Raw genomic sequence first — 25,786 nt, forward strand, 5'->3', positions numbered from 1 at the left:
CCGCCCAGCAAGCCGCATTCAGCGCCTTGTCTGAAAAGCGACGACAATGCCTCCCAAAGCCGCCCCTCGTGGAAGCGTCCGTGGAGGGGCCGCCAATCGCGGTGCCCGAACTGACACAACTACTCCCACTCCCGCTGGCGGGGGCACTGCGCAAAATGCCCCAACGGCACCCGGCGCGCCTGGTCCTGCGAGTCGAGCTTCAGTGCAACGGCTTCAATCACTGAACAAACGTACACCCTCCGGCAGTATCGCACCCAGCAGTCGGCCGCCGTCGGCGCTTGGTGGCGAGCCGCCCAAACCAGTCCTGAAACACAAACCGAAGGCCGTTGGGCGTCGCAGTAAGCAGGAGCGAGATGAGATCGAGAGGCTTGAAAAAGAACGATACAATGAACGTCTGAAGGAAGCTGCCGCTATTCAGCGTGGCCGTGGTGGTACTGCTCGTCGTGGTGGGTTCCGTGGCCGTGGTGGGCCAATGGCTATGGGCATGAGTGGATTTGGTGGGCGAGGCGGCAAGCGAGGCCGTGGTGGTTATGGCGGCGGAGGCGGAGGTGGTGGATATGGAGGAGGTTCAGGCGGTGCAGGTTCAGGATACAATCGGTCTGGTCTCACTGGGGGCAACCGTGGGCGCGCATACGACTCTTCAGACGACGAAGAGAATGCACTCCGTGTCAGCATCGATCATATCAACCTCGATAGCGACGAGGAGGACTGGGATACGCCAAAGGATTTCAAGGGCAAACAACCCAGCAGGTCGAGCGGCGAACGTGGACTTCGTCCTGTCCGTGTTGAGCGACATGAACACGAGGAAAGAGTTATCAGTGTCAATATGGAATCCAGCACAAGCAGAACCGCTGATCTCCGTAAAAAGGCAGAGAAGGAGAAAGCTGTGAAGGATGTCGGCCGTACACCTACCAAGGTCAAGCCCGAACCTCAAGACGACGACATGGCTATGCCGGATGCTATTCCACACGCAGATGACGACGACTTCCTTCCGGAGCATAACGTTCGTGTGCGCTCAGCTCAGAGTATGAGCCCGACAAAGAGGAGTACAACAGAACTGCGGTCGACTCAACCCACGCCTGAGCCCGAGATCCCAGACCCACGCAGCCTGCTTCACACCAAAGAGGAGATTGACGAATATGACCGACATATGGAAGATTTGGCTATTATCAGGGATCTTCTTGTTCCTAAGGAGTCAAAGAAGGCCACCACAGAAGCAGAAACCACTGAAGGGGCCGCCGAAGATAAACCCGCCGCAGCGGAAGGACAGGAAGGTGACCAAGCGAGCGAAGAGAAGGAAGAAGAACAAGAAGAAGACAACCCTCTGCATGGCCAAATGTTCCTCATGCAATTCCCGCCTATGACCCCCTATCTCAGAGTCGCCGGTTCTGCCCAAGACAACCAACCCCAAGCTGCAGCTGCAGCCGCACCTGCACCTCCCCAGAATGAGATCAAGCGCGAAGCAGACGACGACGTGGAGATTGTTGATAACACCCAACCAGCCGAATTAAAAGAAAACAGCGTCATCACAGCCGGCCAACCATGGTCTCTGCCCACAGGCCGTGTCGGCAAATTGAACGTGCACCAGTCAGGCCGTGTGACCCTAGACTGGGGTGGAATTAGTATGGAATTGGATCGTGGAGCACCGGTTGGTTTCGTCCAGGAAGCCGTCATCTTGTCAAAGGTGCCACCCGAGCCGGAGGAGGAGGCAACGCCAAAACATGTTTGGTCTATGGGCCAATTGTCTGGCAAGTTCACAGTCACACCGAACTGGGATGAGATGCTTTGAATCCTATACCCAATAGACCTTATGATGAACGGAAAGAAATTCAAGCGAACTTATTGCAGTAATCCTTTTGGTCATGGATTAACTTTGTAATGACTAAAACTACATGTAGTTAGACTGGAGGTCTGATAGATTATATAGTGCATATCAAAGAGATGCATGCAGGACTTCAGTACACAAAGCTGTTCTCCTCTCTCTCTTCTTATTTTCCCCTTTAGTCTCTCTTTGATAGTTAATGTATTGCACGTTCTTTTTCTTGCTTTGTGTTCTAAAACTTTTTCCCATGGCCACCTGGGCAGTTAACTAGGTAGTTATCAAGCTTAGTAATTTTTATATAGGCCTGACAATTAAGGCAATAGAAATGCCAAGACCTATCTGTCCTGCCCAAGCTACGAACTTTGTTTGCGCGTGTCGAATTCAGAGCATTTGATCACTATTACATCCTCCATGCCCAAGAGCGATTATGGTCGAGCACAAGCCATAAGCTGGCCCAATTCAACTGCGCAACTTCCCTCTACAATGCCTGCATAGGCCAAATCGAATGTTTCCGGTGCTACACGAACCTTCGTCATGTCGTTGCGTCCCCTCGGATATCCATGCAACCTATCCTATGCGCAATTCTTCCGCAATGGACCGCCAACAAGACATACCATAACACAACACCTGAGATCCTTTTCTCGATCACGCGACACGCATTGCACACATCGCTGGTCTGCGGCAAGTCCACACCATACCAACAAAGCTTCGTTTTCGCTACGGGGCTTACTCGGTGATCTCTTGAGACCTGCACGCACTCTCTATGACAATGGCAAGGGGCCATGGACTCAGCAATGCCGTCATGAGACTTCTGGGGCTAAAGACCCAGAGCTCTGCGAGCACTGCGGTGGAAAAACTGTCCCCAAGGCTAGAAGGCATGTCGACCCTGGCAAACATTCCAGCGGCTGGCACTGCAAAGCGTGTATTCGGAACATCCGTGCTCATGGTCATCTGCCAAACGAGGAGCAGCTTGCAGCGATTAATCGGCGAAAATTGGCCAGGGCAAGCGGAGAGGCAAGCAGGACAAGTCCATGCAGGCACTGCGGCGCGATTACTGCTCCGAGAAGTAGTCGAAAATTCATCGATGCGAATAACCCTTCGGCCGGCTTTCACTGCCGGACATGCGTTCGGCATTTCAATCATCACGGCAGCCTCCCAACCGACCTAGATATCGCAGCTTTCCAGTACCGCAAAAACATACGGAGTAGGCGTCCTGATAAAGCCTCAAAAAGTAACGCATCGGACGATCCAAAGGGACACCCCACCACTCACCACCCTTCCAGTTCCTCCAGTTCCTCCAGTTCCTCCAGTGATCCCAAGTCTCCTAAACAGATGAAACAGAGCCGCGGCGAATACCCCTGCATGCACTGCGGCGACATAACCATCTCCAGCAGCAAACGCAGGCTCGTTGAGCCCCAGAATCCTGCGGCAGGTTACTACTGCCAGCCATGCACGCGGTCCCTACTTGATACAGACTCGTTGCCAAGCGCCGTCAAAATTGCAGCGCTCAGAAAGCTCAGAGCGACCCGCATGCAAAGCAATCCCCGAGTCTTGAAAAGCCCATGTGTCCACTGCGGTGAGATCACCGCCCCCAGCAGCAAGCGCCGACTCGTTGAGACGAAGAACCCCCAATCTGGATATTATTGCCGCGCCTGTGCGGATTGTTTAATGCAAACCGATACCCTACCCAGCGATATTCGCCTTGCGGTTCGCAGATCGCGAGAGCTGGTCAGGCTGAAAAATCTTCAGGCCAGTCAGCCTAAAGAGTCTCAGTCCCCGGTCTCTCTGCAGGATGGAGAAGCTACATTGACAGATACGCCTACACACAATACTGCAAATACCTGCACGCACTGCAAAACCGAAGAACACATTTCGGCCCCCTGAACCTGGGAATTTTTATCTCAACGGCTCGTTTTTGAGGGGGGTATTTTTGCGCTGGGGCAGCATGAGCAAAAGCCCGGGTGTGCATTAGAGCGGATATCAAGGCTGATCGACTGGATTGCTACCAGTGCGAGGCAGCGCGTGCTCGGGACTCTACCTATTGGAAAAATCGATGGTCCATATCCTTTGATCTGGTCGATGCCAAGGACAAGGGTTCAAAATATCTTGATTTTGGTATCGCCTACCTATATATGTTGTATGCGCGTCGTCATCTTACCTGCGGGGGGCGTGGTCGTCTATTCGCTCAAATTTCGCGTCTGCGTTGACGATCATTTGTGGCGCTGTCCGTTAAGCCTCGGGATGTCTTAGAGCTATAATTAGAACTTAGAAAATGGAATGTGATTTTATTGTATTTAAAGTATGGACTATGCTATATGTGCATACTATACGGAGTAGAGTATAAAATTATTGAATCACCCTAACAGCACACCATTTAAAGGATATTAAAGGATAAATAAACACTGGATAACCTCAAACACGGAAATCTCGGTATCCAATCAGAACCCACAGAATTCAGGGACAGGTCCCCCCACCCATGGACGGCAGGGACTTAGAGCCAAAGAGAGCCAAAGGAACCCAAAAAGCGGCTCGGCCAATCAAGCCCTCGCCTTGACTGGCTTCATCTTGATTTTCCCTTAATCTCCCTCTTTCCCCCCTGGGTTGTTTCGTTTTTTTGGGGCTTTTTCCTTCTTCTTTTTCTCTTTCAATCCTCCTCTACGGCTAAGAGTGAGTTGGATTCTGACAATCGTGAGAGAGAAAAGGCGAAACACCGGAAACATCCACCCCGTGTTTAGCCCCCTATTTCCCCGGTTGCCTGACTGCGACAATCCAACACAGCAACCCACTCGAATTTAAGTGGCATGTTCTGAGACACCCTCACATCTTATATTCGTGAAGAGATTCAGAGTAATATTGTCACTCCCAACCTCTTCTCCACCTCCATCTGCAGCACTGTTGCCTTGCCAACTCCAGACCCCCGTCCCCCACGACCCGCACCAACCACCTTGGCGTTGCTTGTTCCTCATAGGCAACAACGCAAAGCATTTGCGCGCCAGTCCATTCCCATACTATACAATACTATACACCTATAATTTCCTCACAATGAAACCCTCCACCTTCCTGGCCTTCCTCGCCCCGGCCGCCGTCCTCGCCGACTCACAACAACCCGCCGGGGGCGCCAGCCTCTCCTCAGACCTCGCGCACAACTCACCCGCCGTCTCATTACCAGAACTCGCTCCGCGGGAACAGTTCGCTCCGTTCGCGGATCGCGATCTGCCGTCTGATGAGATGCGCTTGCTCGCTGCTCGCTATGTCCTCCAGGCGCGCAGTGAGGGTTCCCTCGGTCAGACTCCGTGGATTGGCATGGCTATCGGGTTGACCTTTACTGCTCTGGCGGCTGTGATGCTCGGGTGATTGTTAACATGCATTGCTTTGAAACGAAACCCCAGCTTGAGATTCTTTCGACTTTCGACTCTCGATACATATACCTTTTCTTTTTCTCCCGCCTCGACCTACTTCTTTTTCTCTACGACACGTGAAACGCCGGGCACCGCTCGAACTTTGTTTATCTTTTACTCCGCTTGACATACTTCTGCGACCCTTCATCTTCTTCATTTTCTTACGGTCTTTTGCAGCGGATTTTTACCCATTTTGTTTATTTTTGCATCCATGGCCTTGTGTTCTGGCGTGGGATCGGATATTTGAGCTCCCCTTTTTTTTCTATTGCATTCCCCGACATGCCGGTGTACTATATGTCCTGGGTACTGTCGGGAGTATAGAGTTGCATGTTGTATGCATGTTGTACATGATACCTTTTTGTTTCTGCAGATTCTCCCGTGTGTACGGAGTACATCGGATTTACTTGATTAGTATATATAGATATGGCCAATACGAACTGACTATACGCTTACTTTTATTGCTTTCATTGCTTTTCTTTCAGACTCGATTTTCGTTAGTCTGCGCCTCTTTAATGGTGAGACTCGGACTCAGGGATGGCTTTCTTTGTTACTCGAAAATCAGAGTTTCGCCCTCAAAGAATGTTTTGATCTTCGTTCACACTGTGATTATTGGTTCAACGCTTGTAAGAGACCCTCCTTTTTTTTTCTCTTTTCATTTGATTGCCGGTGAGCAAGCAACCCATCACCAAAGCAAACACAGAGAGCTATCGGATTCCTACTCTGCACCCCACATTGACAATTGCTCTTTGATTTCCTCTCTTCGAGCTCCATCTTCGGAATACCACTAAAAAGAGAGACCTTTCGCGTGCATAGGAGTGGGCATATACCATTGCTACACTCGACTCCAAAGACAACTTGAACTATACTACAGACCCAACCCTCGCCATGGCTTCAGACGAATACCCACCCTACGTACCGATGCCCTCGCTCCGCCACGAGCTAGGGCTGATGTTCGGCTTTTTGTCTCTCTGCATAGTGGTTATAGGTGCATACGTTGCTCTCTGGCGTGGTGAGTTATCCTCCTCCTCATATCTCTATATCAATACAAAGATCTACAAGTCTGTCTATGAGTTCATATCAAACACATACCTACACCTTGAATCCCATCCCAACACGAACCCAATCATGATTAAACCTACATTATCCCCCTAACAACCAACCCCAGTATACCAAACCCGCTTAAACGCCCAAGACCTCGCCCGCCGCAAATCCTTCCGCAGCAAAAGCCCAACCCAACCATCCCTGGGAACAACAAACTCCGTAACAGCAGGCCGAAGCCCAAGTCCCAGCAACGACATAACCAAAGCAGGTGCTCAAGAAAAAATGTTCGACCGCATCGGCATGCCTGGGAACCGCGCCGAGCTGCCAGTCCATGGGATGGAGATGTATGCAGCTAAGAATGGGTGTACGATCACATCGCACATCAGGAGTCCGTTTAGTCTGTCTACACCGCTGAGCGGTGCTGGCTCTGTTAGTGCGCTTGGGAGTGGCGGGGCTGGGCCTAAAGCTGTCAGTTCTTGTATTGTCGAGATGGCGCTGAGGGGAGGAAGGGGTCTGAATCAGAGCCCTTTGCGTGTTGATGGGTTTCGGTCGGCGAGTCCAGCGAGGAGGTTTGGGGGTGGTATTGGTCCGCCTGTTGAGATTGGACCTGCGCCTAGTCGGGAGTAGAGTTGGCTTATGATGATATAGGTTATGTCCACGGGTTGTATGGAATAAAGAGCAAGGACGTGATTATGGCGTTGGCGCTTGGAGGTAATTTTGATATAGGTTATGTCCACGGGTTGTATGGAATAAAGAGCAAGGACGTGATTATGGCGTTGGCGCTTGGAGGTAATTTTGATATTGTTTATAGGATTGTTCATGTCGATCGGCTATTCCAGTTCTTCTCATATAGTTGCCATTTTGAATGCTTTTGGCTATATTATCCATTATATCATACACCACCAGCTATCTATCCACATACAGGTTCAGCAAACCCACGGGTCCACAACAACGAGCCCATGATAACAACCAAAAACCCAAGCGCGACAAGCACGCTGGCACTTCCATACAGATACGCATGGCGCCGGTGAGCTAGTCCCTTCAACTCAACAACCCAAGTGCTGATAGTAGTCGTGCTCCCGCAGAATCCATCCATAACACCCTGCAGCACCTGGCAACCAGTCATAGCAGCAGGAACCACCGCTCCAAGACCATTAACATGTTGCAAGTCATAGCAAAGACCCTCAATGATAGTCCCAAAGATATTAACAGTAAACGTGCCGAGCGGAAAAGTCGGAATCCTACTATTCAGATGCAGCGAGGCATAAAACCGAAGAAGACAGCCAAGCGGCGCAAAGACAAGAGCGAACACCGCCCGGCCGCGCCACACGTCCGGGCCATTATGTCGGTCTGGCGGCCAGATGGCCAGGAACACGGCTCCGAGCCAACATCCGAAGGCAAGCACAACGACCGCACGGTCGAGAACACGTCGCGTGAACGCGAAGGGAACGGTGGGTGTTACGCGTGCCAGAGCCAGGGCAAGATGCGCGCCGGCGATAAGCGCCGACAGGCTCAGCGACACGGTAAGTAGAATCACGGCGACCAATGCCATGAAGCTATACCCACCATTGCGGGAGGCATAGTGGGATCCGGTAGGCAGCGACGGATCGGGGAGTGCATTTGCCAGAGCGAGGAAGACATCCCGCATAAAGGACGAGAAGGAGGTGAAGCACCCGCAGAACCCGGTTGTCAGACCAATATACAGTGGGATGGTCTTCTTCGCAGCCAAGTGTTTCTTATTCTTGGCCTTGGTGTCATCTTCGATTTCGTCTGTAGCTGGTTCTTTGGCTGGTTTTTTACCCCACTCTTCGCGGAATAGCTTCTGGTCTTCGCTCAGAAAGCCCATTACCAGGCTTCCGCCTACATTCGCCCATAGCACCCCTGTTACGACGGGGGCGCCGGTGTAGAATGTTAGTGCCTGTAAACCTAGGCGCGCTAGTGTGCCCAGGAGCGAGAAGAAGATTAAATAGGAGACGGTGTAGATGTGCGTTGCGTGTTTGGAGAGTGGCGGCGCAGCAGATGCAGGTGGTGCAGGTGCTGCGTGGTCACCCGAGCTTGGCCATGATTCAGTTGGGTTTGCTCGGGACTCTCTTAAAGGGTAACTGTGTTTTGAGGGGTTGTCTTCGGTAGTTGCAAGCATTGCCGTTCAAGGGCTTAAAGAGAAGAGGATAAAGGAAAAGTCTGCCAAGAAAAACGGGAGATCAGGTGGAGTCCGATAAGGTTAGCGCCCAAGTGTATATGAGGGGAAGGAGATAACAAGGAGCTGGTTACTTTACTTTGCTTTGCTTTACTCCTCCTCCTCTTCTTCTTCTTCTTCTTCTTCTTCTTCTTCCTCTTTCTTCCTCTCCTCTTCATAACATCCTCTATACTTCACCATGTCTCTCCCATCAAATGTCCACGTCTCCTCTCACCCTTGCCTCCAAGCCAAGCTCTCCCTAATCCGCTCATCTTCCACCACCCCGCGCGAGACAAGAGGCTTGGTTCATGACCTTGCCAACATCCTAGGTGTGGAAGCCTTCTCGGGGTTAAAAGTAGTCAAAACAGGAACGGTAAATAGACCCCAAGGACTGAGCATCCACCAAACACTAGCATTAGATATCCTAACACTCATTCCCAGGACACCACCCCCCTCGGAATCGAGTATGAAACCCAGGGCATTGACCCAGCAGACCTAGCTTTAGTGCCAATCCTCCGATCTGGCCTAGGAATGGTTGATGGTGAGTGATTCAATCTATTCCGCACAACCCCCTCAAGCCAGCCTTACAACTGTAACCCATATTATTTCCTGCGATGTTACCCTATTACTTTTCTATTCCCTAATTCGCATTCCCAAATTCCAATCCAAAACACCCCCAGTTACAATTCCATTTGCATGTACTCCGTACAGCTTATCTCCTTCCATCACCATCTCCCCCCAACCCCACTCCCTAGCCTTATCCCCCACTCCTAACCCGTGGATCCAAACCCCGCTTACACAACCCCCAGCCTTAAACGACCTCCTCCCAACTCCAGTCCCAGTCTACCATCTGGGCCTGTTCCGCGAAAAGGTCTCTCTTCAACCCGTAGAATATTACAACAACCTCCCCTTCCACCGGTCGGAGCTGTCGCCGGCCTCACCAGCCTCCCTGAACCCAACTACCAACACCGCAGCTGCAAGCCTGGCTGTTTTGCTGGACCCAGTTATCGCGACTGGTGCAACGGCTGAGGCGGCGATCCAATTGCTCCGTGATTGGGGTGTGAAGAAGGTTATTATGCTTAGCTTGCTTGCTTCGGAAGAGGGGGTCAAGCGTGCTGCGGGGACTTGGAGTGAGGTTGAGGTTTGGGTTGGTGGTATTGATAAGGGTGTTGATGAGAAGGGCATGATTGTCCCTGGCATTGGAGATATTGGTGATCGGTTGTTTGTTGCTATTGGGAAGTAGTTTTTGGCATTACTATCGGCATTAAAGCATGGCTGCTTCGGGTTTAGATACTAGAGATGGTTATGTACCTATCAACTACAGACTGGCTACAAATGATCAAGGCTACAAACTACAATGCAAGTCTACTAGTGTCTAGTGTTTAGAAAAAGAGGTTGTCCCCGCCAGATAATTCATCGATAACGTATAGTACATGGAAACGGCATAAAAACATGTGCAGGTGAAACAAATGCGAAAATTTTCAAAGCAATGCTGAGCGTAAAAAGCATAAAAAGCAAAAAGACGGGGTAGAAAGGCGCGCAGGCAATTAACATCAAATACAGCGGTTGGAAAACCAACCAAAGAAGCAGAGGCAAATTGCAAAATATGAAAGAAGAAAACGCGAACGCATGAAATGTCAAAAGGTATCGAAAGCATAAAAAGCAGATGGACGAGGGGGCACGATTAGGGGTTAGTATGAACCATAAAGTCAAACTCCACGGAGTGCGAAAGTACACACAGGACCAGCCAGGTGTCGAAGACGGAAAGCAGAAACACCACACTGGACTCCCTGGTGCAAGAAAAAGCAGGGAAGATGCAAAAAGAAATAGCAAAAAAAAGCAAAAGACTAGGAACCACCGAGAGGGATATCAAAAGGCGAAGTATTCCAGAAAAGCCCAACACCCCGCCTGCCCACTGGTATGTCCAGTCCGAAGTGTCCCAATGAAAGCGTCCAACAAATGAGAGTAAGAAATCGGAAAAAAAAAAATGAAAAATTTCAAGAAAAGGCAAAGAAAAAAAGCAAATCAACTCAAAGAGATTGATGAAAAGAAAATTTAGTATGCAGTGCCGACGCTAGCAAGCGACTTGGTTGGCACCGCATGGATCGGCTGATCCTTGCCAACACGGAGAGAATCTTCGTAGCCGACCAGGGCCTGGGAGTGGAGCTTGAATGATTCGCCCATCAACTTGGTGATTCTGTAAAGCGGTTAGTTAGTTGGTCATCAAAGTGAGCAGAAATGAAAAACTTACCCCCAGACAACCACGCCGTCTAGGATGTTACCCCATACACGGGCGACGGTAGAGCTGAGTTTCCCAAAGGCGTCGATGGCATCGTCGTCAAACAGATTGCGGACCTTGTTGTAGAGGGCCAGTTCAGCCTCAGTTGCCGGCTCATCGTCATGTTCCAGGCGGTAGAGCCAGAGGCTCAGAATGACCATCAGATCCAGGCCGCAGAGAGGGTGCTCAACACTCCAGTTGGTAGCGGAAGTCTTTGCAACCCAATTGATACCCTGAATAGCGGCAATCTCAATGCATTCGAAACATTGTTGGATAACTTTGTTCATCTCCTGTGACCGCTTGACCTTCTCACGAGCGACAGTCATCGCAGCCGCTACCTCGTACGAGGAGTGGTACCGCATCGCCTCCTGGATGGACTTAAGGTCGACTTCCAGGCGGGCGCGGGTGTTGCGGTAGACCGCCATCGAGTTGAAGATCAAGGGGTGACCCTTCTGAGGAGTGCTAAGCGGGACCACAATTGTTTCCGGTTCGCAAACCTCGAGGGAGTTCTCCCAAGTCTCGAGGGCTAGGCGCAGCTTGTATTCGGTAACCACATCTTGGAGCGCCTCAAAGCTACGCTTGTGGCTCCAAACTTGCAGGAACAGGGCGTTGATGAGAACACGAGTAGCGAAAGCACTGTAGCGGGTCTGTTCACCCTGGAAAAGGAAGTCGTGGGCCTCACGCACAGTCAAGGCGCTGGAGACGGTGCCACGGCGCCAACTCTCATCATCAGCCGCGTCCAAGTTCCAGAGAGACTCTGAAGATGGGAGCTCCAAGTCGTCGAACTCATCGAAGCTCATGGCGGGAGTGTGGTTGAATGTGAGCGTCAACATGCCGAAGAAAATGTACACGGCGAAGTATGTACGACGGCACGATTCGTCCTCAATCCACTCCTCGCGCGATGGCTGGACATTCTGGCGAGCTTGGGTCCGCAACTTGAGCTGGTACCGGTTGCCGGCGACCATGTTGGCCAGGAGACTCTTAATCGAGCAAGTCCATTCAAGGCCCTTCGGGTCGCCGCTCCAGCTCTCAAATACCATGTTCAACAAAGTAGCCTGCATCAATGACAAGGGGCACTTGCGGGAATCGAAGTTGTCCTTATGTTGTAGGAATTGGTTGACCAGGACCTTGGAGCCGACATGGAGCATGAAGGCGTGCTCACGCTCGAAAGTGTAAAGAGCACCAATCGACAAAACGGCAAGCAACAATGGTGCCGGGACCTGGGAAGGCTTAAATGATTCCTGGTGCAGGAACGGCAAGTGAGGATGGTACAGATTAAAGTAGGTGGACAAATACCGGTTCAGCGCAACTGTGGAAGGAAGCTGGAAAGTATCGGGAAGCGCACCAAGGCTGTCTGATCCCTGAACCCGGTCCACTACATACTTGCGTTCCATATCATTAGCGAGCTGGGGAGCCTTGGGAAGGGTCAGCGCTTGACTGGGGCCGGGGGAGCGGCGGTAGTTAACCGGGCTAACGGGGCCAGTCATCGAGGGGTAGGGCGACAGAGCATTCGGGGTAGAGTGCCCAGACATTGGCAGCGAGTTGGACATGAGAACGTCCCCGACCGGGCCATGGCGATCGACGAGAGTAGGCATCGAGCCGGGTTCCGCGGGGGAGACAAGCGTGTCCCAAGGCATCTGAGGCAGAGTGGCGTTGCCCGAAAGGTAGGGCTCGAAGGAGCCGCGTCCTGGCGAAAGCGATTCGGAACGCTCGGAGACCTGACCGGTCGCCGCTGCTGCAGCCTTATGTTGGAAATCTGTCATCAACATGGCTGCAGTTTCAAGGTCGACCATACCATCGCTGCTTGCTTCAATCTGCTCCAGCGTCGTCGGGTCAATGGTGACCGACGGCTTAGCCGGGGCAGATGAATTTTTCTGAACCCCTCCTCCACGTCTGCGCCCCTCTGCGACCAGGGGGATTCCGCCGTCCTTGGCGTGCACAGTTCGATCATGTCGCAGAAGAAGATCGCGACGGACAAAGGTACTGCGGCATTTTAAGCACTTGAAGGGTCTTTCTTTCGTGTCTATATTTTCGAGTCTGTCAGATATGGAGGGGAAAAAAACGCGTCAGGGAAATATTCAAATCTTACGTGAGCGCTCATGGCGACTGCGGTGTTCACTTCTGCTGAATGCGCGATTGCAAAATTGGCACTTGTATTTCTTCTCTGGGGCCGATGTTTTCTTAGCCGGTGAGTTGGCTGTCCCAGGTGCGGAAGGAGCCATGTGTGCGGTTTATCTCTTAGAGAAAGAGTGAAAGTGACGGTGGTATTGTCCCCTGAGTAAGCTCGCACCGGTTCTGTAGGCGTGTCGACGACAGGAGTTCGTTGGGATGTCTGATCATTCCTTGAGTGGGGGGAAAGGGAAGTAAAGGGTATTGAGAAAGTGGTGTCCAGCCACAAGTAGGAAATATTAAAGAAGCAAACGCTGTTAAAAAAGAAGGGCGGGATGATCAACCGCGATTAGATGAGGGAAGGGGAGGGGAAGAAGAGAGGGGAAGGAGGATGAGGAGAATAAGAAGGAATTTGGGATTTCGAAATCGGGTTTTTGGTTTTTGGGGGGGTGGAGGGGGGGGGGTGGAGGGGACTGAGGAAGGGAGGGGGAAAAAGGACGTGGGCCTAAGTTGATCGCTTACTTTACGCGTTGAAGTCAAGACCTGGGCAATAGAGGGGGGGGGGGCGAAAGCGGGACCCGATCACAGCTAAACTCACTATCTACCTAGGTAGGTAGGTATCTGAGAGACAAACTAAAAGGGAACTACTACCCAGCCCCCTTTCCGGCCACGCACTCTTCCTTCCTTTAACCACTCACTTTCTCACTCGAATGTGCTGCCCCCCCTTTCCCTTTCTTTACGATGCATTTTACCATACGAAATCGACACGTAATTATTCCAAAAGCCCTATAGATTTGTCCCGATCGCAAGCCCACATGGTTCAATTTGTCTATTCCCCCCTTGGATCTTTATTAAATAAATTAAACACTACAGTGTCGATCATTTAAATGTTTTTATTTAGTAACTTCTGCGAGGGTGATTTTACAATGTAGAGTGGATTATGTTATTGAATCGTGCCCCTCGCTCAGGGCTTTTATGGATACGGAGGGGAAAATCCTTTGTTTATCGAGATTTGTTCAATTATGTGGCATGTGAGGCGAGTGATTCGAGATCGTGGCACACTTCAAGAGGCTTACGGTGATGATAGCCCCTTATTCTCTAATTTCGGGGTTTACCCCCCTACAGGGGGATTTTATCAGTCTCATCTCAGAAATAGAAAGTACGGAGTACATACGACATATGTACGGAGGAAGTATCATACGTCTTTCAGATATCAAAGCCTCGGATGTCGTTGATAGATCTCAACCATGGTTCACATCCGTCTACCCCTCAACCCCTCCTCCTAAGATCGACATTGTACATACAAATATCACCATCTAGATACATCATCGACTTCTATTTCTCACCCTTATAACATCGACAAGTCTTGTCACACAGCTCCGATGGTTTGGGGAATGAGACAGGGGTACATAAGTTCACATATAGAGTTGCATTTATTTTGCCTTGAATGTGAGCATGCCGAAGTTGAGAATGAGTAACTTTATTGCGCTGTAAATATATCCCGTGAATAGAATTGTTTCGTCAAAGTGGGAAAGTAGATCGATCCAGTTGGCATCAAATCAAGGGTGTACTGTATGCTTGGGTGCCCATCATCCCCGTCTCCTGACAGATCATCCTACGGTACTTTTGTCGCCTCATAAATTGACTGGTCCAGATTCGGTCTCACCTTTGATCCTCTGACCCAATGATGCTGTCCCCGCCTTGTGGCTGTTCATCTGTTTGACTGTGCCACTCGAGATTATGTGTTCCATCATGCCATGTACGACTGCATTATGCATAGGATCGATGTATGTGCCCTGTATTGTCCTCGAGGCATCACCTGCCGGACTGCATTGGGGAAAGATCTGCATGTAGAGCAGAATTCAAATCGGAGCATTGAATGGGCATCTTTTGATTGACTCCCTTTGAGTGTATGCATTGCCAGCGCAAAATACGGCTAACTACGCTACAAATACTATAGTACGACCTACCTTCTGCCCATGAATTTAGTCTTCAACGCGATCTTTCCTCCGAGGCTCCACACGGTGAAGTTGCAGTTCTATACACCGCAAAAGCTGTCAGTTATCCGTACAAAGTACTCCGTACACCGTTACCTATCACCGCGGAGCTGCAAATTGAATATCGCGAGTTCCCGGGTCCTATCAGTGGGGCAAATCCAACATTTACATCATTGGAGCCCGAAGATCCCGGACGCGGAGCACCGACGCGGTTACTTGGGAAACGCGCTTCGCGTGGAACACGGCACAAGATCGTCTTTCACGTCGGGACAAATCAAATGGCGTCGAAATTAGCAACGGAAATCTCACTTCCATATCGACGGTACATGCTACTCCGTAGTAGCCTCTGTGTCCCTGAGCAACCCCTTGATTCGCGGAAGCCAAATCCCTAAATACTGTCCCGGACTTCCGGTTGATCATCGAACCTAAGGCGAAACTTCATCTGATCTGGTGGATCTAGACTATCAACTAGCTTCAAGTTCCAGCGGTGAAGCCGGGCGGCTTAGGCTTTTTAGAAAGGGATCCCCTACAGTCCATGATTCTTGATGCAAACCCAACCAGTCGACATCCTTGGAGCTTTTGGTCGGTCCACTTCCCGATGCAGCGGACCGACCCAGTCTAACGCTCTCGACCCAGGAACAAAAAAAAAAAAAACAAGCCCATGGCGGTGATGCTGTATGAAGCGGTGACTTGACCGCCTAGCAAATATCCTTATTGATTCCTTGCCTCGAAAAGTAATAAACCAGACGATCCACCATTCCCAATCCCTTGGGCCGCAAATCCGGGATATGTCTTTCATTCCATTCCCCTCCGAGCGGTCAAAAGCACCCTGAACAAAAGAACCATCTCCATCCAAAACCCGCCCAATTATGGATCTGCACTGAGGATCCAATCGGACCAGTTACGAATCAGACCTTTTTGACCATTTTCTCTTCGAGCTCTGCTCCCCACCAGAAAGCCCGCTACCGTAACAAGAATTTCAGGAACCTCTTCCCCGGCGCCCCTGAGCTAGTTAGTGGACACCGACAGACGGGCTTGGCTGGAGCCCATCGTCCCGACAACTCCATAGCCAAGGACCGGTGTCTCCGCCGTGGACGCCAGGACGGTCTGGAATCTCCCAACTCGGGTCCTATTCTGTAAGTAAGCCCAAGCCAGCCCGTCTCCAAGCTAAAGATGTCGGTGAAGCCTGTTTCGTGTCAGTATATTCGACCCTCACCGCTTCTGCAAGACGCATAGAAGGAATCTACTAAATAAGCGTGTCCCCACTGGTCTCGACTTCAACCGACTTGACGGTGTGAGCATCATTGATCGCGTAAATCGAAATTGAATTTCGCCTTGAGACTGAGGTCCCCATTGTGCGCGCTATCATCGATATACTTTCGCTAAATAATGGGTCTTCAAAGAGGACCCCAACGTCCCAGCTTCGGCAAACCAAGACAAAGACCACTCCAGTCCCTCTCCACCCAACGCGTGCTTTTGACCTCGTAAAGGTCCTTACCAGACAACGGGGCCGTCAGTGGGTTTCGGAGTGTGTATTACACAATAATAAATGCGCCTGCCTACTTGGTCCAGGAAGCCCATTTCCGAATTTTGCGTTCACACCGGCCGCCCCGAGGAACACGAGTCTGGACTTCGGACACCCGCGTTCTGTAACCGTAACCAGAGACACGGGTAAACCGAAGCTTTTCGTGTAGCGCGTAGCATGTGGATATTGAATGAGACTTGAAAATATGGAATTCAGAACCCTCATCTCGGTACTCCGTGCGAGAGCACTGTATGGTCCAAGTGACAATTTACAATGTACAGACACATTATTTTACTCCGTACAGGTCAATGATCAACGGCTGCATGACAGGCCTGTTCATCCAGGACCTTGTTTCGAACCACGGAAACCTGATCAATCGCAGATGCGATCGCCCAACCCCTGGATCGTGACGGAAGGGGACGTCCGGGGAACACCTTCCGGTCCATGGTTCACTCCCGTCTGGATCTTGGTTCATTTCACGTTCTGATATCAGACGGACGAGTCATAAGTTCTGTTTCTGCACCACATTGCCTGCGAGACAGATTGAACTCAAGCCAGTCGGCGCTGCATGCTATTTCTGTGTCTGTACATACATATAAAAAGTGCCGTGCATATAACGCAAGTGCCTCCCTCCCTCACCCCCCTGTCGCGTTGGCGAATTGGTCGCATTGATTGGACAATTCCTCCGATGCAGGGGATACACCACCTGCACACATGCACACATGCAAGCACGGATTCATCACACTGGCAATAATATTCATTATCATTTAAAGAGGACTTGTAATATTGCTGATCTCTTACTTATCCAACGGAGATAGTCCCCTCCTCCCCCCGCGCGGAGGTGCTCCCGCGGAATTTTCTCGAAAAAGGTGGACACCGGACTAAGAGGACTAAAGTGGGAAATTGACGGAGAACAGAGGGCCCGGAGAACCTTCTTTGTTCTGGGTGTCGCGACTTAATTGCTCAAAACTCACTAAGGTTTAACGTGCGACGCGCCCCGTCTTCCAGAACAAAGGAATTACCAACAGATAGACTTCCATAGTCGGGTGGACTAGGGCTGTGTTATTCCATAGGATACAAAGTGAGGCGGGAATTGGAACTAAGTGGGGTTCTGGGCTTGTCTTGTGTCGCATTGAAATCGAGGTGGAAATAAAAAAGTGAAGGGGAAACAAAAAAAAGGGGGAGCAGGAGATCATCGAAGTCCCGAGATTCTGGGTAAACAAGGGAATGGAATCGAGTCGCTATTGGATGTGTGCTGCACCGAGCGGCAGGGCTTGGGTCTCGGCAGGTGGGAATCTCTCCGGTTGGGGCGGCTTGTGACTGGTGATGATGTTGTCTAGGTTCCTGCGACTCACGCAATGTCCGACTGCAAGGAACAAGGAACGAGGGGTGTGGTGGCGACTTTTTAATTTGAATACGGTTTGGCTTGCTATCCGGTTTGCCCTTGGGATGTACGGAGTACAACAGGTCAATTTGGGCCAGTTGCCTCTCCATTATTAGAGTTCTTGATCTTAGTCTCATCTTTAGTCTGCAACATATACTCCATACTCCATAAATACATCGTGCGTCGAAGAATGAGACAACCTTACTCCGTACTCTAAATTCAATAGGAATATTGAGATAATGGTAACATTTACTTGCAGTACTTAAGACATGGTTTGTTTTGAGGTGGACACTCTCCCAATCAGGAAGGTGATAATGATGCTATTCGGGCAATAGTATACAGCGTACCCTATATGAAACTACTTCACGTACATGCGATTAGTTGCTCGGGGTCTCTTCTCTGTTAAGTAACTATGTAGGTTTCAAGTTGTTCTGGCCCTGGTTAGGCTCAACATATGTATTTATAAACCCGAAACTTGGAGCATATCTTCTCGTCAAAACATATATATCTCTACCCATTGTTTGGTACTATGTCCAATTGCACTATACTCTCGACGAGAAATAAAGTAACATATATATTGGTTCCCGTTGAGGCCCTGATGTCCCGATGTTAGCTAAGTCGTGTAGGGATATTGAATAATTGGTGTTTCGATGCGTCCGAGGATGGATATCTCCCAGATACTTTGTACAATATAGCAACGAATGGCGAGGAGTATACATGCCCACGTCGGCATAAAGTCTATATTTCGATGTAGGTTGATTATGCTCAATGAACAACTTCCTTACAATATCCTTTGTATGAATTTTGTAACCTCCAGGGCTTACTCAGAATATGTGACCTTTATAAGCCATATTATATAGTTATACTTTTCTCACCTTGATAGAACCGGCCTAAGTTTTCTAACGTGTTGTAATGATGTAACCCTATTGCTTGACTGCAATGCATTGACTTGCCCTGATTTGCCTTGAACATGCTAAATAAGGCATTAATCCTTAATTATGCTTGAGACACCAAACCTTTATTGCAGACTCATTGCGCGTCCCATGAGCACATACCCCTCTCAAGGAGAGTCATCTCCACGAGGAGAAACGGTCTGTTGCTAAGTGGGTATGTTTCCAAGCTCCCGGGTCCTTTGTGTATGGCTCTGGGTGCTGGTAACTAACGGTCTTACATATAACATAACCTATCAGGGTCGAAGTCTCATTTTTAAATGTTCTTGATACTTAAGTAGTTTCATGCAAAACTGAAAATTGCCCCGGTGGGGATTCACAAGTTGTACCATGGTTCAAGTCGGAAGAGTGTACGGGCCGCGGTAGTGTACTTGGTTTGGCCGTTGAGATCATACCATGTGTTGCCAATACGCCTCATTTGAGGGGCCTGGGTAAAGGATTCAGATTGCATACAATGTTCCGTCAAGGTCACATGCACTGATAAATATCGTAGAATACAAAATTGTACTTGTAAGGCGATGCACTGTTAGACTGGTCTTTGAAAGCTGGGATTCGGAACGAGGAGTCGTGCCATGCAGCAATATCACCGAGAGGCAACAATGCTTCTGTGTGTCTACCCATGCTTGCATCAACCACGCGCAGACTTAATTGTCTTTCAACTACTCCGTACGTGTATATCATCTGTACAACATAACGTATACATACATGTATTATTATTATTATAATCATGTATTGTACCGGGACTGTCAGCACGATCCAACCCGAGTCTGGAAAGTGGGAACTGGAAAATCCACTTTAGAGTAGCTCAAAATTAAATAAATTAAAAACCGCCTTCTAGAACCATTTTTAGCCCCAATTGATTGGAGAAGAGACATCTCTTTCGGATATTCGAAAGAGTCCCACGGATGCTATATATTACTGAACGGAATACAACATACGGAGTACGGAGTAGAAACAACCTGGAAGGAAAAAAAAAAGTGCCTTATGTTACACCCCACTGGGGCTGGGCATCTAGTCTCGTTGGATATCGTCCGAGCACATGGACCACTCCATTATTATTGTCCATTCTTGCTGAGACACCATGTTGTCGGATTTGCGTATTGTCGGCTCCCCGAGATACAAACTAATAATTTGGATTGTATGAGTTTCTGATACCTCTTACTGGTTCAAGCTAGGATATCCTTGATCAATTATTGAAGAACGAAGATAGTACTCCGTAGATGGAGTTGAGGTACATATAATATGTCAAATTAGGGGGACTTGCAGCTCGGATATCCCATGTCATTCTTCACAATTGCAAATTGATAGATGCACGTTTTCCATGTGCTGAACCACCAATAACCGCAGTCGAAAATTGTATTTGTGGGCCATGGACCAGTCTTGCACGGGGTATATTCTAATATTCTGGCATTTGTCATCTTGATGCTATACGTCAACCTTGGAAACTACATATGTACCTAACCAGGCTGACTGCTTAAACCCGTTATGTACATAGGTAGCGAGGAGATGTGACCGTAAGCGTGTACTCCGTAAGCATGCGTGGATATTTCATCACACACACACACACACAGTGGGGAACATCATGTTGAATAAAAGACACAAAATCAAATATGTAATAATAATGAATGGTCTGGGGCTTCAGATGTCTCTAGGGCTAACACACGGGACACCTGCCCCCATTATTCTGAGGGGCTCAAACTTGAACTTGGAAGACCCAATGTCAAATGCAAGTCGAAGTCACATTAATGCCAAATGGTTTGTGGTACCTGTAAGACTGTGGATATCCAAGTACTCCGTACATAAAATTTGAAAGCACTATCTCATTGGTGTTGGTGTTTGTGTTGGTGTCATTGGATATCACCTGGAGCATGTTCATGCAAGATAGAAACATTTCATGGGTGCATGGTATTGTAATATTATTGTAATATTACTCTTTTATCCCCCCCCCCAAAGCCTTCTCGTGGGCTCCATCTTGTATTAATACCGGTATTGCATGCGCCCGTTCCGCCTCCACCTGGTGCGACTCCCCCCCTAATTCAATCCCACTTCCATTTCTCCAAGCTTTTGTGATAATTTATTGATGGCATAATTGCAGCGTTGGATTCTTGTTTAACTACACAAGGTCTTTTTCTTCTTCTTTCTGTTGGACCGGATAAAAAGTGACTCCCCACCCGCTCCCCCCCTCAAACGTCGAATACACAGCCATGAGCGGATATTGAGCTCAAACCACCCCCCCTCTCAACCCCTCCAGAAGCTCTCTGGATTGTGGCCCTGTGAACCCTAGATGTTTGAGATCCGTGCGACAGATTTAGTTGTCGACACTACTGCGCTGGCCAAGTCTGGGAGTGTTGCGACCGCATTCGAGTACACCGACGAACAAGTGACTACGCCCACAGCCCTATCTCGCTATCGCGGTCGGGGAAATAGTGTATCGCGAGATTACAATCATATCAAACATTCCCCAGTCAAAATGGCCTCTGGATATGCAGTCAGCCCCGAGCCCCCGGCGCTCTTCGTACGGGCTATGTACGATTATGACGCCGACGATCACACTAGCCTGAGTTTCCGCCGTGGCGACATTATCCAGGTCCTCAACCAGCTAGAAACCGGATGGTGGGATGGAGTGATCGATGATGTTCGAGGTTGGTTCCCAAGTAATTATTGTACTCCAATCACGGAAGCGGACGATTTCAGCGACCAGTTCACACAGGCCCACCACGAAACCGACCTCAGCGCGGACTCGGGACTGGAAGATGAATATGGTGATGGACAGGATGAGGATGAAGTGAACTCCGAGGGCAACTCTCGAGAATCACAGCCGATTCTCCCCATTGAGGGTATTCCAGCGCCCAAGGAGCAGGAAGAGGCCGCATTCTGGATCCCCCAAGCGACACCTGACGGCCGCCTGTTCTACTTCAACACCCTCACCGGATATTCTACCATGGAGCTCCCTTTCGAGAACCCGACCGCAACAACTGAACCTGGCCCGCGAGACCGGAATAATTTCTTTGTCCCCGACCAGACACGGCCACCCCCGGAGCTGATGGCGCGTGGCTTTGAGCGTGATGAAGACGAGTACGATGGATCTGCATCGGAGGCAGAAGGAGAGTCATTGATGTTAGGCTCGCATGACTCGATTTCTCGCCGACGCCAGTCCGTGATGGATGGAATTTCCCCTGCCACGTCTATGGATTCCTTGTACGCCCCGGGAAATAAAGATTTCAAACCACCGCAGCCGCCGAGCAAGAACTCCCAAAAGATATACAGCCTGGGCGGAAACAGTACTAGCACGTCTGTGACAGAAAGCTTTTCCAGACCTTCTATTTCCTCCAACCCTCCTCAACACTTCGTCGACGATGGCTTCGCACCACCAATAACCTGGCCTTTGCTTGTGGATAATATGCGGTACGCCGTGGAAGCTTACCGCCAGGCGCTTTTCAACGGTGAGCGTGCAGAATATGTAAGAAAGGCCGAGGACATATCGGACCATCTTCGCATGCTGCTGGCTGCTGGATCTGACACGACGGATAATCACTCTGGTAACCCATCTATTATTTCCACAAACAAAGCCCTATATCCTTACTTCCGGGACATGATGTCCAAGTTCTCGAAACTGGTTCTTTCATCTCACATTGCCGCCGCCGATTGGCCTGGTGCCGACTCGGCCAATAAATGTTTGCAGGAGGCCGATGGAGTTATGCAGGGTGTGTATGGCTACGTGGAAGTGGCTCAACAACAGCGCGGCGATGCGATCCATCGCATTGTGCCTGGCTTCGTCAGTGGTAGCTCTTCGGGTGGTAGCTGGCAGAACAACGGTGTTTCCTTGAATGCTTCAGGCCCAACATCATTCCTTGTCCCGGATGGAGGGGACTCGCGAGCAGAGCCATCGGTCTCTCTCGACACTGCCTTTTTGGATTCAATCGACATTCTCAGGAGATCTTTCGTTGGTAGCATTCGGCGACTAGAAGAACGGTTGATTGTAAACCGAAAGATCGTTACAGTGGAGGAACATGGAGATATTGCGGACGCAATCTCAGCTGCTGCAATCAAGGTTATTGACCAGTTTCGCCCATGGATCTCCTCTGTCGAATCGATGAACTTAGCTCCGCTGGGGACGAGCTTCCAGAACCCCCAGCTAGTAGATTTCAGCTTGCAAAAGCAAAGAGTCTACGATGCTATTGGAGATTTCGTGCTGAGCTGTCAAGCAGTCTCTGCCCCTCTGGCCGATGAGTGGGCCGAGCTCCGTGGTAATTCACTCGACGATCGTGTGAATGCCGTGCGAAGCATCGCCAGGCAGTTGGAGAACTGTGTCTCCCAGATTGGCTTCTCACTGTCGCTGCTCCTCGAGCAAATCCCCACCGAACCCGCATCATCTCTACAACGTGATACCCGCCAGGAAATGGAAGATGAGTCGTACAAGAACATGCATAAGCGAGCCGAATCCAAGGCCAAGATTGCTACAGAGTCAATCGGAATTCCGTCCTCGTATGCTCCTGAAAAGGAAGGTGGCACCGATAAAGTACGAAGAAATATGGACAAGGCACAACGATTCTTTGGCCAGGCACCCCCAACAGCTATTACCCGGGAGCCAATCCGGGAGCCAGTACGTGAGCCCGAAGAGACTCCCTGGTTCTTGAAAATGGCCCATGAAGGCGAAGTGTTCTACGATAACAAGGGAGACTTGCCAATCCTCAAATGTGGAACACTCGCGGGATTAGTTGAACATCTCACCCGCCACGATAAGCTTGATGCATCCTTCAACAACACCTTCCTCCTCACCTATCGCTCTTTTACTACTGCCACCGAACTATTTGAATTGCTTGTCCAACGGTTTAACGTCCAGCCTCCATTTGGCCTGAATCAAGATGATATGCAAATGTGGATCGATCGGAAACAGAAGCCGATTAGATTCCGTGTCGTAAACATTCTTAAGAGTTGGTTCGATCATTTCTGGATGGAGCCTAATGATGAAATGCACATGGATCTCCTGCGACGTGTCCATACTTTTACCAGCGACTCAATCGCTACCACAAAAACCCCAGGAACCCCTACACTATTGGCCGTGATCGAACAACGGCTTCGGGGACAAGATACAACTGTCAAACGTCTAGTTCCGACTCAGAGCACCGCCGCACCAACACCAATCATCCCTAAGAATATGAAGAAGCTGAAGTTCCTCGACATTGATCCAACGGAGTTTGCTCGGCAGCTGACCATCATTGAGTCGCGCCTCTACTCCAAAATTCGGCCTACGGAGTGCTTGAACAAGACATGGCAGAAGAAGGTCGGCCCTGATGAGCCAGAACCATCTCCTAATGTCAAGGCCTTGATTCTTCACTCTAATCAGCTTACCAACTGGGTCGCCGAAATGATTCTCGCCCAAGGCGATGTCAAGAAGCGTGTTGTAGTCATCAAACACTTTGTGAACGTGGCTGATGTATGTGTCTTCTATGTTTGTTCCACAAATCTCGGCTTTGCTAACTCGATTATACAGAAATGTCGCAGTCTGAACAATTACTCTACCCTGACATCCATCATCTCAGCTCTTGGAACCGCACCCATTCATCGTCTAGGTAGGACGTGGGGCCAGGTTAGCGGACGCACGTCCGCAATTCTGGAACAGATGCGTCGGCTTATGGCTAGCACGAAGAACTTTGGCGAATACCGAGAAACCCTGCATCTCGCTAACCCACCCTGTATTCCATTTTTCGGTATGCATCACGACCGTTCCAAGCGCATTGTCTTGGAGTATCTCACCCCTTTTAATTTGTGGCTAACACATATCCTAGGTGTATATCTCACGGATTTGACCTTCATTGAAGATGGTATCCCGTCTTTAACACCTTCGGAATTGATCAACTTCAATAAGCGGGCTAAGACCGCAGAAGTCATTCGGGATATCCAACAATACCAGAACGTCCCTTATCTTTTGCAACCCGTCGGTGAACTTCAGGATTACGTTCTCAGTAACCTCCAAGGTGCTGGCGATGTACACGACATGTACGAACGAAGTCTGGAAATCGAGCCTAGAGAGCGTGAGGATGAAAAGATTGCAAGGTATGCCGAGACCACAAGCAGAGACAAGGGCTCCTTGTTGTTTGCATCCACCGTTGCTATTTTGCGATGATCTTGATTTTTTTTTTTGGTTTTTAAATGGCGTTTGGCATTTGGCATTTGCTCGGCGATACCCAAATTTGACCTCCTATTCTCCTCTTGGGCCAAGACATCTGCTTTTTTTTCTTCTCTCAAAACTGTTCGGCTGTTGAGACTAACCGTTTTTGATTCTGAATTTCGTAGATTACTATCTGAATCCGGTTTCCTGTAACCCGTGAAGATCCCTGTCAAGTTACGGGCCCACCAAACAGGTTCGACAAATCCGCCATTCGCGCTGCAACGCCACTGTTTTACCAATGCAGGCTAAATCGACTCCTTTTGGGGCCATTCTCCGGCCTGACCGTGTTTAGGCTATCTTAGTCTCCACACTACCTCAGCTTCTCACCTTCTCAGCAAGGACACTTGCAGATCGATCTATCACATGCATGTGAATGTCTTTCCACGACCCACATATTTGAACATTTCCCGGTGCAGTCACCCTCGGCACATTGATCATCGCACCGAATACGGAGTGCCTCCGTATATTGACGATATATCACTTTCCCCGATCAAAGCCTTTTGAGCTGTTCGATTGGTTGGGATTTATTGTCTATTCCCCATTTTTTTCCCCTTCCATCTCTTATCTTGAGGTTGCCTGCCTGTCTGTGGCCCCCTCGAACTACAACATACCTCTTTTCTGTACTGACTTTGACATATTCTGGCCATTTTCTCGGTGTACATTTTTTGGCCTTTTGACTTCACTTCTATTTTTTTTTGATTTCGTTTCTTTTTCAACATATCCCCTTGTGTTGTCGCCAGGTTGGGGCGACCTGCTTTTTTCTTTTCTTTTCAAGCTTATGTCCTCCACGCCATCTTCTGAATAATGAACGTCACGAACGACGTGAGACTTTTGTTCCTGTCTGATGGATGTTGTCCGGTGGAGTTGGCTTGGTGCTTTCCACTTCATTATATACAGTGTCTCACTACTTATTCGATTCCTGCCCGGAACATTA

At 49.6% G+C, this 25,786-nt stretch overlaps 8 protein-coding genes across 8 annotated transcripts; 6 read left to right on the forward strand and 2 right to left on the reverse strand.

The window, feature by feature from the left end:
- Window positions 1-46: 46 nt before the first annotated feature.
- On the forward strand, window positions 47-1,789 carry N7455_001406 (putative DNA-directed RNA polymerase III RPC4; the record flags this gene model as incomplete). Its single annotated transcript, XM_040951646.2, has 1 exon — window positions 47-1,789. One exon carries the CDS (start codon window positions 47-49, stop codon window positions 1,787-1,789), a length of 1,743 nt encoding a protein of 580 aa, XP_040817620.2.
- A 567-nt stretch (window positions 1,790-2,356) lies between these two features.
- On the forward strand, window positions 2,357-3,706 carry N7455_001407 (uncharacterized protein; the record flags this gene model as incomplete). Its single annotated transcript, XM_040951144.2, has 1 exon — window positions 2,357-3,706. One exon carries the CDS (start codon window positions 2,357-2,359, stop codon window positions 3,704-3,706), a length of 1,350 nt encoding a protein of 449 aa, XP_040817893.2.
- Window positions 3,707-4,864: 1,158 nt separating this feature from the next.
- On the forward strand, window positions 4,865-5,176 carry N7455_001408 (uncharacterized protein; the record flags this gene model as incomplete). The annotated part of the gene is made up of 1 exon (XM_040951876.2): window positions 4,865-5,176. One exon carries the CDS (start codon window positions 4,865-4,867, stop codon window positions 5,174-5,176), a length of 312 nt encoding a protein of 103 aa, XP_040818105.2.
- A 929-nt stretch (window positions 5,177-6,105) lies between these two features.
- Window positions 6,106-6,888, forward strand: N7455_001409 (uncharacterized protein; the record flags this gene model as incomplete). Its single annotated transcript, XM_040951409.2, has 2 exons — window positions 6,106-6,229; window positions 6,386-6,888. The coding sequence occupies 2 exons, from the start codon at window positions 6,106-6,108 to the stop codon at window positions 6,886-6,888; spliced, it is 627 nt and encodes a 208-aa protein (XP_040818359.2).
- Window positions 6,889-7,171: 283 nt separating this feature from the next.
- N7455_001410 (FluC/FEX family fluoride channel) lies at window positions 7,172-8,401 on the reverse strand (the record flags this gene model as incomplete). The annotated part of the gene is made up of 1 exon (XM_040951036.2): window positions 7,172-8,401. One exon carries the CDS (start codon window positions 8,399-8,401, stop codon window positions 7,172-7,174), a length of 1,230 nt encoding a protein of 409 aa, XP_040817716.2.
- A 235-nt stretch (window positions 8,402-8,636) lies between these two features.
- N7455_001411 (uracil phosphoribosyltransferase) lies at window positions 8,637-9,680 on the forward strand (the record flags this gene model as incomplete). Its single annotated transcript, XM_040952003.2, has 3 exons — window positions 8,637-8,810; window positions 8,879-8,978; window positions 9,247-9,680. The coding sequence occupies 3 exons, from the start codon at window positions 8,637-8,639 to the stop codon at window positions 9,678-9,680; spliced, it is 708 nt and encodes a 235-aa protein (XP_040817739.1).
- Window positions 9,681-10,492: 812 nt separating this feature from the next.
- N7455_001412 (uncharacterized protein) lies at window positions 10,493-12,937 on the reverse strand (the record flags this gene model as incomplete). Its single annotated transcript, XM_065603986.1, has 4 exons — window positions 10,493-10,634; window positions 10,689-12,450; window positions 12,511-12,738; window positions 12,805-12,937. 4 exons carry the CDS (start codon window positions 12,935-12,937, stop codon window positions 10,493-10,495), a joined length of 2,265 nt encoding a protein of 754 aa, XP_065462477.1.
- An 8,027-nt stretch (window positions 12,938-20,964) lies between these two features.
- On the forward strand, window positions 20,965-25,005 carry N7455_001413 (putative cell division control protein Cdc25; the record flags this gene model as incomplete). Its single annotated transcript, XM_040951237.2, has 4 exons — window positions 20,965-24,117; window positions 24,175-24,391; window positions 24,470-24,737; window positions 24,978-25,005. The coding sequence occupies 4 exons, from the start codon at window positions 20,965-20,967 to the stop codon at window positions 25,003-25,005; spliced, it is 3,666 nt and encodes a 1,221-aa protein (XP_040818585.2).
- Window positions 25,006-25,786: the final 781 nt, after the last annotated feature.

Source organism: Penicillium solitum (assembly GCF_028829755.1).
Source record: "Penicillium solitum strain IBT 25940 chromosome Unknown utg000001l_segment0_segment0, whole genome shotgun sequence".
Taxonomy (NCBI): domain Eukaryota; kingdom Fungi; phylum Ascomycota; class Eurotiomycetes; order Eurotiales; family Aspergillaceae; genus Penicillium; species Penicillium solitum.